We start from the raw sequence: 19426 nt of genomic DNA, 5'->3' as shown, positions 1-19426 counted from the left end.
ATTTGCGATTCAGAATTTAAACGTGATAAGTTTGATGTTTTGTTAAATTTATCAAACTTTTGAAATTATAAAATCAAACCTTAATATTTATGAAATGTTAGAAAATCTTACTTCACGTGTCCTAGAATTTTTATTTAAATATGAAATTACTTTTCAAATTTTTTGAACTTAAAAGGGTGAAAAATCTATAATTTCGATATTCTTAATTTGGAATTGGAAGCTAATCACTTTTTTCTAGACGGATGGAATATTAAATATTAAAATTAACGAATAGAAAAGCAACACGAAAAAAAGAACACAAGGAATATTCCTCGTAATTTTGCTAATCTCCTCTTTAGTAGTTTAATCAACATCTAACATTCTTAATGACGCCTAATCATCTCATTAATAGACTAGCATAAAAACTAAAAATGACAATATCGTCACTGAAACTTCTTTTTTTTTTTTTTTTTTTTTTTTTCCCAACTGTGATGTGAAACTCAGATAATTGCCTGTTCAACGTGAAACTCGTACTGCTCTAGAGAGTAGTTGACTCATTTCAAGAGTAAGTGATAAGCTTTCCATTGCAAAAAAAATTTACTAGCTTTGATTACCTTGTTTGAACAATGATTGTTCGCTACGTTGTGAGTGCTGTCTTGATCATTGGACTGTCAATACTCACCACCGTTGACGGCAGGGATGTGCTGAAATTACCGTCGGAAGCATTGAAGTTTTTCAGTGGTGAATACGATGATGATTCAATTGGTACTAAATGGGCTGTGCTGGTTGCTGGATCAAGAGGTTACTGGAATTACAGGCACCAGGTTACTCTTCACCTTGCCCCTAATTTAGCTTTTCACCAAATTAAAGATTTTCCTCTCTCTCTCTCTCTCTCTCTCTCTCTCTCTCTCTCTCTCTCTCTCTCTCTCTGGCATTTGAATAGCAAACAAGAATAATCAAATAAATAGATAAATAGAAGACAAAATGATTGCTTTGAAAGTTTTTGTATTTTCTGGTTTTAGTATCAGTTAGAGTTAAGTAGCTGTTTATGAGCATGTCGACTTAATATTAGTTACCCTAACCAACATGTAGGCCTGTTTGGTAATTAAGGTGATATGAAAATAGAAAAATGTCTGTGATTTATTTGAACAAAGCTAAAGCCAAAATATGTAGTACTGTATTCTTAATTATTGAGAATTTGGAGGTGCAGCGGCTACTTTGTAAGCTGAATTTGCCTTTGCATAAAAATATTGGTTAGACATGGATGAAAACTTGAAATGGACCTCAGACGAGGCTATTGGAATGAGAATAATGCACTGTTTTCTATGAGCTCTTGCTTCTATTTTGCTAATAAGCGTTGTAAATGTTGTCTCTATATTTGTACCAGGCAGATGTTTGTCACGCATATCAGCTGTTGAAGAAAGGTGGCCTCAAGGATGAAAATATTATTGTGTTTATGTATGATGACATTGCTCATAATCCTGAGAATCCTAGGCCAGGAGTCGTCATAAATAGCCCTAATGGTGACGATGTCTATAAAGGAGTTCCAAAGGTAGGTTCTTTCTCAGGTGTGAATCACTAATTAAAACTTAAACAGTGCATGTACTCTATTCTGATAGTATTTCCCTATGGCAGGATTATACAGGGCATCATGTTACAGCCAACAACGTTCTTGCTGTTATCCTTGGGGATAAAGCCGCTCTTAGTGGAGGCAGTGGGAAGGTGGTGGAAAGTGGTCCGAATGATCATATCTTCATCTTCTACAGTGATCATGGTGGTCCTGGAGTGCTTGGTTAGTTGCCTGCATGGAGTTTATGATGCCTCTTTGTTAGTGCTTGTTTGTTACTTCATCAATCATATAATTTTCTTTCCTCAAGACCTAACCAAAAGAATCTGTGGTTACCTGAAAGGAAGCAGTTTGGTTCTTGTTCAGTTGGTATTCTATTTTACTTGTGTAGCCCAGATGTATTGGATATGATTAATTTAGCTCTATTTCTTGTTTGCTTTAGATTTTATTTACTTATGAGTTTGTATCTCCCTTTTAGTTTTCAAAATTCTAGTTGCATATTTGTGACAGAATCTATGGCTTGAAAGTTGAAACACACACATACACACACTCTCTCTCACCCCCTTTTCTTCTCGAATTGGAGTTTTTGTGGTGATTTCCGTGTTATGCTGTAAGCTGGGTATTTAGGCACAATATGAAATTCAATGTGATCCTTTTCACCTTCTCTTGAGCCGAGGGTCTATCGGAAACAACCTCTCTACCTCTCAGGTAGGGGTAAGGTCTGCGTACACATTACCCTCCCCAGACCCACTTGTGGGTATTATACTGGGTATGTTGTTGTTATTATGGAATTCAATGTGAATATTGCTAGGGAGAAGGGTTCATTTCTCTTTCAGTTTCATGCTTAGGAGTACTGACAACTGTTAGTGTAGGGCAACTGAAGTTGGCCTATTTATCTATGTTGGTTATTGTTTTTTCAGTTAATAGGTTTGGTAATTACTACTAGTCTGCAACTTTATATATTCTTATACTTTCACAAATCAGGGATGCCTAGTGGCCCTTATCTGTATGCTGATGATTTAATTGACGCCTTGAAAAGGAAGCATGCTTCAGGGACATACAAAAGCTTAGTAAGTTGCTTTTGTCAGTTCGTTTCTTCTTTTTTCAGTTTTAATTTTCTATCTGTGGCTTGTAACTGTTGAGGGTAAGAGATTTTTGTAATTTGGTTGACGCAGTACGCTTATTGTTATATCCCTTAAATTATCTTCAGGTTTTTTACATTGAGGCTTGTGAATCTGGGAGTATATTTGAGGGCCTTCTACCTGAAGGTCTTAATATCTATGCAACAACAGCATCAAATGCTGAAGAGGACAGTTGGGGAACCTACTGTCCAGGAGACTATCCAGGTCCTCCTCCAGAATACCAGACCTGCTTGGGTGACTTGTACGCTGTATCTTGGATGGAAGATAGGTATTCACAGGATTTCAGATTTTCTTTCCATCATCCTTTCTGATTCTCCTCTTTGTTCTACGGCTTACTAGTTTGTGAGCAGGTGACTTGCCAATGCGAGTGGCATGTCTGTGTTATCTACAGTTTGATGATGTAATTTGGGAAATATAATGATTTCGAGTTCTTTTAGGTGGTATTTTTATCGTTTCTGTAAATTCTGCTTTCTGTTGACTAACTATGATACCTACATGAACAGTGAAAAACACAATCTTCAAAGAGAAACTTTAGGAATGCAATATGAGCCGGTAAGAGTTTCTTGACAACTATGTGTTAGAATAGTCATGTAATTAGGAGTAAATAACCCTAATCCAATATGTATTAGGAGTAGGATATGTTATGTGTGTATATATAGGGCTCATTGTATCGTGTTAAACACAAGTCAATATTAATCAATAATATTTTCTCCCGTGCATTCTCACATGGTATCAGAGCTTTAGTGAGAAACATATCGCTGTGCATCATTGATGATCATTCAAGATGTACTTGGATTTTCTTAATGAAAGATCGTTCTGAGTTGTTTTCTATATTCCAGAATTTCTGTGCTGAAATTAAAAATCAATTTGGTGTTTCTATTCGCACTTTTCGCAGTGATAATGCTTTAGAATATTTATCCTCTCAATTTCAGCAGTTTATGACTTCTCAAGGAATTATTCATCAGACCTCTTGTCCTTATACCCCTTAGCAAAATGGGGTTGCGGAGAGAAAGAATAGGCACATCATTGAGACTGCTCGCACACTTCTCATTGAATCTCATGTTCCGCTGCGTTTTTGGGGCGATGCAGTTCTCACAGCTTGTTATTTAGTTAATCGGATGCCTTCCTCTCCCATCCAGAATCAGATACCCTATGCAGTATTGTTTCCCCAATCACCCTTATACTCTGTCCCCCCTCGTGTTTTTGGGAGCACTTGTTTCGTTCATAACTTAGCCCCTGGGAAAGATAAGTTAGCTCCTCGTGCTCTCAAGTGTGTCTTCCTTGGTTATTCTCGTGTTCAGAAGGGATATCGTTGTTACTCACCTGATCTTCGTAGGTACTTTATGTCCTCCGACGTCACATTTTTTGAGTCTAAACCTTTCTTTACCTCTTCTGACCATTCTGACCACCTTGATATATCTGAGGTCTTACCTATACCGACCTTTAAGGCGTCTACTATAGCTCCTCTTTCACCTTCCGCCACAGGAGTCTTACCCGAGTCTACTATAGCTCCTCCTTCACCTTCCGCTACAGAAGTCTTACCCATTCCAACCGTTGAGGAGTCTAGTGTGGCTCCTCCTAGACTCCCTGCCACAGGAACACCACTTTTGACATATCATCGTCGTCCGCACCCAGCATCAGGCCCAGCTGATTCACGTCCTGCACCTGACCCTGCTCCTACTGCGGACTTGTCTCTTTCTGGTACACCGATTGCACTTCGGAAAGGTATACGGACCACCCTTAATCCTAATCCCCATTATGTCGGTTTGAGTTATCATCGTTTATCATCACCCTATTATGCTTTTCTATCTTCTTTGTCCTCTGTTTCCATCCCTAAGTCTACAGGTGAAGCATTGTCTCATCCAGGATGGCGACAGGCTATGATTGACGAGATGTCTGCTTTACATACGAGTGGTACTTGGGAGCTCGTCCCTCTTCCTTCAGGTAAATCTACTGTTGGTTGTCGTTGGGTGTATGCAGTCAAGGTTGGTCCGGATGGTAAGGTTGATCGTCTTAAGGCTCGTCTTGTTGCCAAGGGATATACTCAGATATTTGGGCTCGATTACGGTGATACCTTCTCTCCCGTGGCTAAGATAGCATCAGTCCGCCTTTTTCTATCCATGGTTGCTGTTCGCCATTGGCCCCTCTATCAGCTGGACATTAAGAATACTTTTTTACACGGTGACCTTGAGGATGAAGTTTATATGGAGCAACCACCTGGGTTTGTTGCTCAGGGGGAGTCTCGTGGCCTTGTATGTCGCTTGCGCCGGTCACTTTACGGTCTAAAGCAGTCTCCTTGAGCCTGGTTTGGTAAGTTCAGCACAGTTATCCAGGAATTTAGCATGATTCGGAGTGAAGCTGATCACTCTGTATTCTATCGGCATTCTGCTTCGAGTCTCTGTATTTATCTGGTGGTCTATGTTGACGACATTGTTATTACCGGCAATGACCAGGATGGTATTGCTAAATTGAAGCAACATCTCTTTCAAAACATTCAGACTAAGGATCTGGGCAAACTAAAGTATTTTCTGGGTATTGAGGTCGCTCAGTCTAGCTCAGGTATTGTGATCTCACAACGAAAGTATGCCTTAGGTATTCTTGAGGAGACAGGAATGACAGGTTGTAGACCTGTTGACACCCCGATGGATCCGAATTCTAAACTTCTGCCAGGACAGGGGAGCCTCTTAGCGATCCTACACGATATAGACGGTTGGTTGGTAAATTAAATTACCTTACAGTGACAAGACCTGACATTTCCTTTTCTGTGAGTGTTGTGAGTCAGTTTATGGATTCTCCGTGTGATAGTCATTGGGATGCAGTTGTTCGCATTCTTCGGTATATAAAATCAGCTCCAGGCAAAGGTTTATTGTTTGAGGATCGAGGCCATGAGCAGATCGTTAGATACTCGGATGCTGATTGGGCAGGATCACCTTCTGATAGACGTTCTACGTCTGGATATTGTGTCTTAGTAGGAGGAAATTTGGTGTCCTGGAAGAGCAAGAAACAGAATGTGGTTGCTCGGTCTAGTGCAGAAGCAGAATATCGAGCGATGGCTATGGCGACATGTGAGCTAATTTGGATCAAACAATTGCTCAAGGAGTTGAAATTTGGTGAGATTAGTCAGATGAGACTTGTGTGTGATAATCAAGCTGCTCTTCATATTGCGTCAAATCCAGTGTTCCATGAGAGAACTAAACACATTGAGATTGACTGTCACTTTGTTAGAGAAAAGATACTCTCGGGAGATATTGCTACAAAGTTTGTGAAGTCGAATGATCAGCTTGCAGATATTTTCACCAAGTCCCTCACTGGTCCTCGTATTAACTACATATGTAACAAGCTCGGTACATATGATTTATATGCACCAGCTTGAGGGGGAGTGTTAGAATAGTCATGTAATTAGGAGTAAATAACCCTAATCCAATATGTATTAGGAGTAGGATATGTTATGTGTGTATATATAGGGCTTATTGTATCGTGTTAAACACAAGTCAATATTAGTCAATAATATTTTCTCCCGTGCATTCTCACACTATGTATATGCATTTGAAAGGAATTTTTGGATTTCTCTTTCTTCTTCTTTTCCCCACTTGTGGGATTTCACTAGGTCTGTTGTTGTTGTTGCTGCTGTTGTTGTTCTTTCTTCTTCTTTAGTTCTTTTGCTTATTTTGGTTTAGGAAGGGTTTCTTCTTAGATGATTAGGCAGAATAGCTGACAAGCGTTAGTGCGTTACTAGGGAAGATTATGGATGCCTTTTCATTATTCTTTCTCTAAAAAGAAACTTTTGACATCCTTCTGCTGGCATCCTGATTTTGCAGGTTAAAAGGAGAACTGCCAACTCGTTTACCTTTGCAAGTTCCCATGTCATGCAATATGGTGATCTGAAGCTAATGGATGATCCTCTTTCCCTTTATATGGGGACCAATCCCGCAAATGATAATCACACTTTTCTGGACGAGAATTCCTCACTGCTCTCCGCAAAGCCTATTAACCAACGTGATGCAGATCTTTTGCATTTCTGGGACAAGGTATTCACTAAGCTCCTTTAGCCAGTGTAATATTCTGATTTAATAGTCCAAACATCAACTTCCAAGTGATTTGATTGAATATTTCACTTGTGTTACTACATTGATGGAACCCTTAATAGTAAGAGTGCAGTTTTGATGGCTAACTGAAATAAAAACCAGATGCTTCTTGTGGTTCTAGAGAAGCATTCAAGGCAACGAAACTCATATATTGCGAAGATCATTGCAAGAATTTTTAACCCAATAAGCTATTAAATATTGGACTAATTAACAAGTGAAGATAAACAGATCGATCGGTTTGAGGATATTATTATGGGTCAGAGACTTTTGTAATTAAGATGCACCGGAGTAGGAAAATTTATGGTTTATCTGAGAGAGAGCATAATTGTAAGGTTTAATTTCGCAATGCCTAGGAATCAGTCATAACATGTAAATATAGATTGTCATTTGTAAGTCTCTTACTTGATTTGATCAGTCATACTGCTGGGTATAATTCATTTGGTTTGATTTAAAATTAGATGCAGCTAATATCCTTTGTTTTTCCTGAAAAATGGAAGTTCCTCAAGGCTCCTCAAGGTTCTATTAGGAAAGTTGAAGCCCAGAAGCAGCTGACTGAAGCTATGTCACACAGAATGCACATAGATGACAGCATTGCACTTGTTGGGAAGCTTCTATTCGGAAGCGAGAAAAGTCCTGAGGTGCTGATTAGAGTCAGACCTACTGACGAACCTCTTGTTGATGATTGGGATTGTCTTAAATCCTTTGTAAGCATAATCTATGTCTCTATTCAACCATTTATCTTCAGAATCTTTACCTACCTAATGAATGGTGATCTGGCTGGGGGCTGGGTGGTCTTTTTAATATACAGAGCTATTCATACGACAATTGACGATGTGGCAATTTCTGTCTTATTTCCCTGTTGTTCTGCTTGGAATTGTGCTTATCAAAGATGTCATTTCCTTAACCCTTTTCAGGTAAGAACATTTGAGACACATTGTGGATCATTATCCCAGTATGGAATGAAACATATGCGTGCTGTTGCTAACATATGCAACTCTGGTATAAAAATGGAGCAGATAGCCAAAGCATCAGCACAAGCTTGTGTGAGTATTCCTTCCAACTCTTGGAGTTCGCTCGACAAGGGATTTAGTGCATAGGACACACAAATTCTGATCTCTCAGGGTATGATCATCTTGGTATCATTGTCTTCATGTTTATCTTTATGTAAAATGATTGTAAATATGCCTTTTCTTAAAAAAACTAATGTACATTGGTTATTAAAAAAAATGATTGTACATATGCTTCTTTCTTAACATGGGGGTGATCTTGTATAAGTAAAGCTGACAGATGTTTATCACTTTGTTGTGTTAATGCATATGATTGATAAGCATTAATTATAAGTGAGCTGAAGTATGTTTATGTGCAATTGATAAGCCTAACTCACTAGGATAGATATTTAATAACTATGGTGATTGCACTTAATACGAAAATATGAAAAATAACCATATTAAAAATAAACTTAGTATTTCTCTTTGTAAGTTCTGGCCTCCCACGGACCTCTTCTCATGATAATTAGCACAAACTCTGAAAACATAGAGTTCAACATGGCTATTTGGTAGTAATATCTTTTAATGGTGGATGTTATTCAAATTCTGTTGTGGAATTTAAGGTCTCTTTATCCTCCCCTCAGAAAATCTGCAGTAACTAACCTTTCAAAGAGAGAGAGAGAGAAAATGAACAATTAAACATTACAAAGAGAAGTTGCTTTCAGTATTTTTGGGGCTTCAGCTTGTGTGGAAATTAATCCTGCATTTATTAATATGGCAAAATACAAAATTGGCCGATCGGCCGAAATTAATTGCATTCGGTAGCTAAAAAGTGTATAAAATATGTATAATATATTTATATAACATACATATATACAAAAAATATACTTTTTGCCGGCTATTATTTTTGTGATCGACTAAAAATATACATTTTCTTATTATATTATCTGGCAATTGTTCTCGTACTTCTGAATTCTTTGTTTCTTTGGTCAAATGTTCTTGAAGGTTGTTTGTTTTCTGGAGGGCTCTTGAATTTGGTAGGGTGGTATGTGCTAAAATCTGGTGAGGTGCTTTAACAAACTGGGATATGGTTGGCACATGAATGAAGGAAATGAGACCATAATTAGTTATCTTAAACAAAATGAATATTAATTGTGTTTTTATTAGGATTTTTGCCCTGTTTTTCTTATCATATTTGAGTTTTACTTTTCTCTTAAAATAAAGTCAAAGTATTACCATAATTGCTTTAATTTTTTCTGAAAGGAAAATATAATTCTCTTCCATATTTGGTTATTCGTTGTCTTGAGAAAAAAATTTTGGACATATATAAGTTGAAGACATCATTTCACAACTAGAACATACAATAGTATCTACAATGTAGTCGTTGATCGTTAGATAGTTTTGTTTAGGGTGAGAATTTTGTCTCAATAGGATCTTATGTTTTCTTTTCATATGTAGGACAATTGGCCAAGATATTTTTATGCATATTTTAGTATATTTTTCTGCGTGCCTGTTTATCGCCATCCAATGTTTGCAACTATTAGCTTCCTCATGACGCCCTGTTATTTTCGATCTCAACAAGTGGTATCAGAGCTAATGGTTCAACGAGGTTGGAGACAGGTTCAAGGCGGGTTCAGATCAAGCAATAACCAATTTGACGATAATAAACATTTTTATCCAAAAAAAAAGTCTTGAGTACTACATGTGGAGACACACTTTCAACCATAAATTTTCAACATACATGTTGTTGCATCTTTAAAACAAAAATCATTTTTAACCCATGTTTGTGGGTTCCAACTTTCAACTCATGCTTACTTTTAATGCATGACGCCACTATTAACCCTGCTCACGACCTTTACTGTTGGGCTCTAATACTTTTAACCCATGCTTACTTCTAATACATGGGCTCTCATTTTTACCCTACTCACTTTTAACGTACTCCACTTTTAACCTTGCTTACTTTTAATGTAGGACTCCAATACTTTTAACTCGTGTTCACTTTCAATGCACGACGCTCCAACTTTTAACCCATACCTATTTTTAACCATGACAAGCAGCAATGATGAAGATAATGCACGTGAAGAAGGTGAATCAAATCTTGTCCGAAAATCAGGCCCAAAAAGGTTAGGGTTTTGCTCTGATTTTCTTACCATATTTGAGTTTCACTTTTCTCTTAAAGGAAAGTCAAAGTATTACCATAATTGCTTTTATTTTTCCTGAAAGGAAATTATAATTTTGGCCTTCTTGGGAAAAAAAGTTTTGGACATCTATAAATTGAAGAAATCCTTCTCACAACTAGAACATACAATAGCATGCACAATGTGGTCGTTTAGAGAGTTTTGTTTAGGGGGAATTTTCTCTCAATATGATCTTATGTTTTTTTTCATATATAGGCCAAACCATATTTTTATGCATATTTTAGTATATTTTTCTGTGTCTGATATATCGCCGTTCAAGGTTTGCATCTATTAGGTTTCTCATGACGCCCTGTTATTTTTTATCCTGACAGTTTCTGCTCATGAACACGAAGTTTTTGCTAATAATCTGGTAAACCACAAAAGTGAGTGACTAGGAGGAAACAAAGGTAATATTTTATGTGACACTTAAGTAAAACTGAGCGATAGTACTGTAGTTTAATAACTCTTTTGATGTAATGGAGAATATTTAGGGACAGATTGATGTAGAGATATGTTTCAGAATTGATTTCCTTCTTTATTGGGAACTACCATAAGTAATTATGTAAATCTCCCTTGAAAGTAACGGCTGTGTCTATAAATGTCTTTCTTAGGAACGGTTGTGACTTGTGAGTATAAATGTGACTCTTCGCATATTGTATTTGAACGGATTATAAAAGACTGTAAGTTTTTTAATAAGAAAATAGAAGGAAAAAGCCAAAAATGGACAAAAAAATAAATAGAGAGATGCCACATCACTCTTCTATGTCCTTTTATATATCGACCTTTTTCTAGACATTTAACGTTCAACTAGTCCATAATACAAGAACTTAATTCTTGTATCATTGAATCTACGAATTGAAGCATAATTGATCATCCATCATTCTAGCTTTCGCCTCTCTCAAACTCATTCTTCTTTAGTTCTTCCTCCTAGTCATTGGACGGCTTAAAAAAGTCAGTGGCTTAAACTAAAATCTTTATGAGGAATTTACATAGAATACAACTTTTATAAGACTTATTTAAATAACTTACAATCACTTTTTGAAAATTATATATAATACAACTTATTTTAAAATCTTACCTTTTTATTTAAATTATACATAACTTTTCATCCCTAATATCTCTCTCTTAAAACTCAATATTGAACCTAAAAAATACGGATTACACCAATTAAAGCATATCACTACATTAAATTTAAAATTACATATTTTCTCTCTCATCAAAATAATGTCACAAGTCTCTCTAGTTTCTTCAGAAACGGAGTTGAATTGGAATCATTCACAACTTGTCTTCTCCCCCCACAATGTTATATACTGAATGCTGTATGTAGGATATTGTATAATACTTATTTATGTGTATACACTTATAAATTAAAGGTAGATTATATTAAAATTGTTCTATGTATTTTTGAAAGCGTTAATTAATATCTGTATATTGTATAGTTATATATAATATTTATTGTATATACTGTATAGTTATATATAATATTTATTGTATATTATTATATATTATATATACTGTATATTATTATTATTATTCTTATATATAATATACAGTATATATAAGAGCTTTATATATATGTATATTGTATATTGTATACTAACATATAGTATTTGTATTATTAATATTGTATAGATGATAAGGATGAAAGAATGGAGAAGCTTTCATCCGAAATTATGCAACTATATTTATGAAGTCCCTATTTTAATGGAGGATGTATTGTGTAAGAGATAATGTTATAATGGTAACCTAATGTATTTATAGTACTAATCAATATTTAATAAATTGAATTATTCTTATGAGCTAATTATGGGATATGTTTCAAAATAGAATTCCCCTTTATTAGGAAACTAGTTACTGGACACGTGGGATGCACGTATATTTCTAAATTAATATTAATCAGTGAAAGAAAGCATGACTATATCCAACTATTCAAGGAGACAGTTTTATGTTTTAATTTCTCGTGATTTGATCACTTTATTATTCTCTATTATTTTTATTCCATGAGATAATCTATGTTAGCCACAAAAAGATATTGCAGAATTAAGTATAGGCGGCAGACATAAAAAAAACTTTGTCATCAAAGTTACTCAATGAATGCTCAATTATGCATATAACATTATTTGACCATATTTAATGACGTATTTTCAACTTGGTTTCAATTATTCTTTTTTTAATTGTCAACAAGATTATTGAAAATACATATGCTGAATTTTTTCTGTTTCTTCTACCGAGCATGTAACTTTCTATTTAGAGTGTTGTATCACTTGATAGTTGATATCATATATCCAATCTTTAAACTTCCAACATCTAGAATAACTCGCTGGAGCACCCCTCCATTCATGTATTTGTCTGCATATATTACATATGAGTATTGCTTAGTTTACGTGAGATTCCAACATAAATCATTTAAAGGAAGTATTCAATAAATAAAACACAAATTATATCAATAGAGATATCTTAATAAAGTTTATATAATATAATATAGAAGGCAAATTGCATGAAAACATACATGCGAAAGAAGTAGAATTACAAAATTGGTTGCATGCCAACTGTTTAAAAGGCCTACACTGACCCAAATTACGTAATAACACTTTCACAACTAAAATGCTTTGTCCCTATTTTTTTTAACGGTTAGAAATAAATGAGGTTAAGACAGATAAAATCTGGTCTCACCTTGTCAAGATCCTAAACCCGGACCCAGTCGTGATGGCGACTCTCGTGAAGACAAGGCCAGCCGATACACTCCCAATTCATCTCAAAGCGATTAAAACAATAAATACTAAGTCTTTAACAGAATAAAATCCCAAAATAAGGTAACAAAACAGTTTGCGGAATAAAACACAGCCCGACATCAGGGTGTCGCCAGTCATGAACATCTAAAATGATGTTGAGAAAGAAAGCAAGCCTAAGGTATTCAAAGATATCCGGATGAAAATAAATCTCTCCTTATTGTCCTCTTTTTTGCACACTGCGTAGTTATTCAAATAACTTTTTGAACATCGAATCAATTTAGAAAGCAAAAGTAGTTGCAAAAGAATATCGTAAACTATATATATGTATTGCGAGTGATACTTTAGAGTTTAGATTCATATCATTTTCATTGGTTGCTAATGAAACATTCAATATTCCTTTTTCTATATTTTAGTAGACTGTCAATACTTAAATATTGCCATGGAAATTGACCAAGTAGTGATGGAAGAAAGACAACTTTCTTCCACATAAAATGATAAAAGCTAATCAGATGCACTTCGAGATAAAAATAAAATATATATATATATGTAAGGAAGTACAATAAGGAAAGCACTGTGGGTTTAACACTACCATATTCCATTGACCTCAAAGAGTTTAGAGCATATCCATATATAGTGTAGCAAAAAAAAAGAAAAAAACAGACTATTCAGATACAAACCAAATTCTGCATGCCATCCTTACTTGATAACAAATTACTGGATCGATTTCTATTGCCGTATCAAGATTAGGTTCTTAAATAGTTGTGAAAAATAACTACTCAGATACCATTTTTAATACTCCATCTGATCCACAATAAGTGACCAGTTTTTCTTTTTATTTTGGTTCAAAATAAGTGTCCATTAATATAATCAAAAAAAAATTTAATTTATTTTTCCAAAATTACCCTTATGTACGTATCCCTAAAAAGTTTTTTACCTCTAACATCTAAGCTCGACTACACCATCTGCTTTAACACCTTGATGTATGTCTTTACCTCTATCTGCACTACTTCATCGAGTGTCTCATGATTTTCTTCATCGCTTGTGATAATTTATTAACAATTTAATTGTATATTTGTTGGTTTTCTTCAACGGATGAGCTAATTCATTAACATCATGAATAACGGCAAGGTAAGTTTGTAAATTAACTTTTGACTTAAAGTTAATTAACCTAATTAATAAATTGCTCCACATAAAGTTAGTTCAAATAAATCATTAAGTAAAGGGTAACTTGGTCATTCAACTTTTGAAGGATATTTTAGTCTTTTAATTTTGACTTAGGGTCTTCACACTTATAATATAGTATGATGATGATTTACCGTTTTTAAAGTACGTATATGTTTTATACATTTGTTGTAGAATATGTTATTCTATTATAAGTTGTAGATTATGGAATATTTTTAAAATCCATAGGTAATTATGAAAATATCCCTCTATTAGAAAATTTTTAATCAAAAATTTTCAAAATCTTTTTTTCAATTGATAATATAGCTAATCAATGTATGCAGATCTAAAATTTTAATTTGATGAGTTTAACTTTTAAAATAATAGGTTCAAAATATAATATTTGTCAAAATTTTATTATTTTTCACGTATATATCTATGTTCCTTCTAAGATTACAATTTTCAGTTGAACCCGTAGCTCTACGGCTACATCCGCCATTGCTGGTCAATCACAAGGCTAAAAAGTTCTCTTCCCATATTTTTATAAAAGATTTGTAATAATTTTTACCTTACGATATTAAATAATTTTACAGAAATTAGTCATACCACCTACTATTAATAATAATTAAAAAAAAGGAACCCAAAAATTTAGGGGCCTAAAATCTTTGTTTTAGTGGCTTTGGCCTTGAGCCGTCACTGTATCCTGATTCGAATTTATGCAATTCATTGAGCTTAAAATAATTATTCTTTTCTACTTATTTGAAAACTATTTACAATATATACCTGCCCAGTTAAAATTAATTACCCTTACCTACCACCCATTACCCTTTTGGCTTAGCTTAGCTTGATTTGGCTTGGCTTGAATTGACTTGATTTGGCTTGGTTTGCTTGGATTGGCTTTAATTGGTTTTGCTTGGCTTGATTTAATAGCTTAGTTTAACTTCATTTGGTTGGCACTAGGTATTAAAAAAATAGGTAGGGGCAAGACGGATAAATAGTTTCCCCTGCCTTGGTAATTGCCAAAGATGTGGCAATGTAGCAACGCACATAGGTGGGGAGAGAGGGTAGGGCTGTTCATTCAGATCGGTTATCTGAAATCCAAACTGATCCATTCAATTTCGAATTTCGGATTTCGGATTGGATCGGATTTCGGATTGTATTTATTAAAATTTTGAATTTCGGATAGGATTCGGATTGGTATATTTTAATCCGATCCGATTCGAAATCCGAAATTATTAGGCAATGTATAAATACTACACTTTAATTTCAGATAGTCAGTACTTCCTTTACATCTTTCTCCAAATTATTACCTTTACAATTGCTAGATTTAGCTATATTGGCACCATAGAACTCTCATAATTGCATAAATATGAATTTTTCTTAATGTATTGACTCTTTTACAAATAAAATATACATATTAGTTTGCACTTTGAGGCATAATAATACGATCCGAAATTCGATCCGATCCAAACTTTAAAATCCGCTCCGATCCGATATAATTCGGGTCGGATTCGGATTGCAATTTCTAGAATTTCGAAATCCAAAATTCGAATCCGAAATGTGCTAAATACGATCTGATCCGATCCGTGCACAGCCCTAAGAGAGGGTACCACAAAAGTCTTGCTGTTAGTATATCTAGGTTTGATTAGATCAGCCCCTCCATAAAAAAAACAAATTAGCCATATGATAAATAATCTGTCATATTCATTATTTATTTTTTTTGGTCATATATATAGTTAATATATTAATTATTCATAATGATACATATATAATACTTAAATTATACATATACCACCATCGATTATTTTAATTTAAGCGGTTGAATGTGTGGCTATTTAGGTTAATTTTTCTAAATTAAAAGGAAAAGTTGGTCGACTTATACGACTAATTTCAAGAACCACGTTTAGTCTTTCCATTGGTGCGTGAGGGTCACGCAGTGCTTTCAAGCCACTTCCATATTGCAACCTACTCAAATGATGCTTGAAATAAATTTCCATATTGCAACCAAATCAAACGGCGCTTGAAATAACAACCAAAGGTGATAGGTGTATATAGGCTGGGTTGATTCGGTTTTTATCAAAATCAAATTAAATCAACTATATTGGTTTGGATTGATTCGATTTTGTCGGATTTTTCGGATTTTTTTACGTGAATATTTTTTAATCTTACTTTGTTAAAGTTGTAGATAAAGTTTTGATAAATGAATATATGTTTAGTACAACTTAAAAAAATTGATAAACATATGATCTATTAAAATATTTTTATGGGAGAATTATTTTAGTAACACATGATAGTTATTTTCTTAGTTGTCTAATAATAATTTTTCATTAATGTACGCTTTCAAAGTTAACTGAATTTAATAATTAAACATAAAAAACAAGATAATACCTAAATAATGATATATTCTATTTAATTTAAATTATCGAAATACCATTTCAAATTTGAAAAGGATATATAAGAAATCTTGACATATGAATATGAAAGAACAAAGAGATGATTGACGCATTTCAGTAACACTCGATAAGAAAGTGATACAACCCATTATTTATAGTAAATAAAAATGAATGCACTTCATAGTTCTATTAAATATTAGTACATCCCACGAGAGCATTTCAAGTATTTCTACATTTTTTAAAGAAAATTCATCTTAAAAGTATATATAAAAATTATATATTTATATGCCGGTTTGGTTCGGGTTTTTTTACTCAATGCCAAACCAAATCAAACCAAACCTAGTCGGGTTTTTTAATCGGTTTGATTTGACTTTCAGTTTGCTGCGGTTTTCTGGTTCGGTTTGAATACCCCTATTCAAAGGTGTAGTCTAGTGATCAATAAATTAGGTGAAAAAACCGTGAGGATTGAAGTTCAAATCCTATTGGAGATAAAAACACTAAGTAACAGATGGAATAAGTCGAGGTGCGCACAAGCCAACCCAATGCACCGCCCAAACATCACCATCCTCTGGAAAAAATGACACTTGAAATAATACTACTGTAAGATCTTATCCTAACAAAAGGATAGTGGAAGAAGAATAGGAAATTCTTTAGTCATGAGTTAGACGCCTGTTTTAGATTCTTTGGTACGCTGGAGAAACATTTTAAAAGATAGACAAGTGCAAAACTGTGACGGCTGACAAGTAAACGGACTAGCCAATGATATACAGTTTCAAAACCACCAACAGATTGCCACAAAAACAAGTTCTCTAATTGTACGACTGTTCTATACCTCTGACTAGCCTATGACATGAGAGCCAAGGCCAGTCCAATTGACACTTTTGTCAACAGCTTTAGTGTCTACTTCTCTTGAAATGGTAAAAAGAGACCTTGGACGCCACTCATGGTGAACCAGAGCACTTGCCTCGCCAAAGTTAACCCTTGCTTCGCTGTGGTCAAAGGATCCAATTGTTGTTGAGTTCTGACAGTGATGATATTCTTGTTTGTAGAGAAGCTATGGGTCACCTCCGTGCCAACAACAGTAGTGACAGGGGACTCACTATGTGGTTATACGATGCACTGAGAGTGTCTCCCTTGTCACTCCTGATATATACATGCACATGAGAAGCCAACTAGTCAAAAGCTGAATGAAGTGTCCAGAATCAGTCTCAAAAATTAAAGTTTGGTAAAAGTTAGGCGGGTTGGGCTATGACCAAATTTTAGCCCATCGTGACCTAATCCATTCTAACCCAAGTAACTTTTAGGCTTTGACCCGCCCAAAATTGATCTCACCCGCCCATTTAACACCCGTACCTGATAGGGTAAATTTAACAAGCTGATCCATAATTTTCAGGTACAAAGACATTTACAACTGAGAGTTGAAGCTCAAGGAAAGTATTTACAAACAATTTTGATGAAAGCACAGGAAACACTTGCAAGATACGGTACTTCTGAAGAACTTGCCAAACCTGAACACTCTCAATTCGTTTCGATGGTTAGCAAATATTGTCCAAGTTCTTCCCTTGATGGAACACCTATCTGAATTTCAACAGATAAAAACACCTATCTGAATCAGTGTACTGATGGAATTTTTTCAATTCTATGAGGAGATAATTGTAGTTTAGAATTTTGATGAAAAGACAAACGAAGTACGTTAACTAATGAACCCGGGAGTCGAAGAAAGGATAAAAAAAGTACAATAGAAAAGCAATCAATAATTGATCAAAGGAAGTATTTATGGCTCGTACTAGGTGTGTATGTGTTTGGGCAGTTGGAGGTACTCCCTCCGATCAAAATAACTGATTTTTTGACCTTTTTTTTTATGGTCCAAAATAAGTGATTTTTTCAGATTTCAAGAATGAATTAATTATTTTTTTCCTACATTGTCCTTGAAGTAAATGGTGTTGGAATATGTGTTAGGAGTGTTTATGTGAGGTAGTAAAGGTTAATATGGTCAATTCCATTGCTAATTAATGCTAAAAGGTGGATTTCTTAATTTGTGCGAAAACATCCAAAAAATCACTTATTTTGGACCGGAGGGAGTACTTATGACCTCATATCTGGAGGCAAGATGTATGAGGTTTTCTGTCAAATAAAAGCTACAATTGATTTTAAAGATCGCGACCAAAGACCGGAAGAACACACCACAAGAGTAAGGGGCAAATATATTCACATAAAAGGAGTTAATAAAGCTTTTGCTTTAGGCCCCTAAATTTTGAGGCCCCAAAAATATTTTTAATTGTGGATTTACTATCTTATTTTCGTTTAGACAATATTGAAGTTTATAGAAAAAAGAAAACAAAAATACTAAATCCTTATAAAAATGGAAAGAAAGACTATCTATTTTTTAACAGTAGAAATATTTTAGAACTTTGAATTAAGATACTCAAATCTTCATATTGATAAATAATATTTTTTTTACAATAAGATTCAATTTAACCAATTGTAAATACGTGGCTAACATCTTATTAGCATAAGTTTTCTTCCCAATATGAATATTAATATTATTTTTTATAAGATAAATATACTGTGAGCACTTGATTTTTGCCGCTCTTAAATTACTCCTATAAATTCATTAGAACTAGAATTTTTCTTTTATTATTTGAATTTTAGGGAATTAATTACATGATTTTGTGATTGTTTGCATTTTGTGCATTTTTTGATTGATATAACTCATGAAAAATACAAAAATAGCATACTTGCATTGAGGACCTAATTCTAGATTTTTATATTAATTAAACATCATTTGAAATAAAAGGAAAATAACAAAATAGTCTTTTTACAATCTTAAACTTTGCATTTTTACATTTTTTGATTTAGTTTTCTCTTAAATTAGGAATTAGTTAATTAGTGGATTTAATTTGGGTCTTTTATTTTACACAATAAAATCAGAAAATTCGAAAAAATAATAAATAACATATATATAAGTAAAATACACAAAAAAGGAATAAATGAGAAAACAGGCCAGTCATTTTGGGCCATTTATTCACAATATTCAGCTAGCCCAATTGAAATAATGTGCCAACCCACACCCGTCTAGCCCAATCCGCACATATGCCCGGTCCAATTTTCATTGCCCCACACCATTCAAACGACGTAGTATCATGCCAATACTACGTCGTTTTGATATCTTTAGGCTAGAATCAATCTTGCCCGTCCCTTTGC

General features: G+C 34.3%; 1 protein-coding gene across 2 annotated transcripts; it reads left to right on the top strand.

Moving 5' to 3' along the window:
- The first annotated feature begins 427 nt into the window (after nt 1–427).
- Nucleotides 428–8113, top strand: LOC109236414 (vacuolar-processing enzyme-like). 2 transcript variants are annotated; one of them, XM_019402590.1, is made up of 10 exons: nt 458–544; nt 677–803; nt 1367–1531; nt 1615–1771; nt 2531–2616; nt 2757–2956; nt 3192–3240; nt 6507–6716; nt 7271–7477; nt 7688–8113. In XM_019402590.1, the coding sequence occupies exons 3-10, from the start codon at nt 1436–1438 to the stop codon at nt 7868–7870; spliced, it is 1188 nt and encodes a 395-aa protein (XP_019258135.1). In that variant the 5' UTR covers nt 458–544; nt 677–803; nt 1367–1435; the 3' UTR covers nt 7871–8113. The 2 variants fall into 2 exon arrangements, with proteins under 2 accessions (XP_019258134.1, XP_019258135.1); XM_019402589.1 differs by having other exon boundaries at nt 428–803.
- Nucleotides 8114–19426: the final 11313 nt, after the last annotated feature.

This window comes from Nicotiana attenuata, unplaced genomic scaffold (assembly GCF_001879085.1).
Source record: "Nicotiana attenuata strain UT unplaced genomic scaffold, NIATTr2, whole genome shotgun sequence".
In the NCBI taxonomy this organism is placed as follows: Eukaryota; Viridiplantae; Streptophyta; class Magnoliopsida; order Solanales; family Solanaceae; genus Nicotiana; species Nicotiana attenuata.
This window is presented reverse-complemented; position numbering and strand designations above follow the sequence as displayed.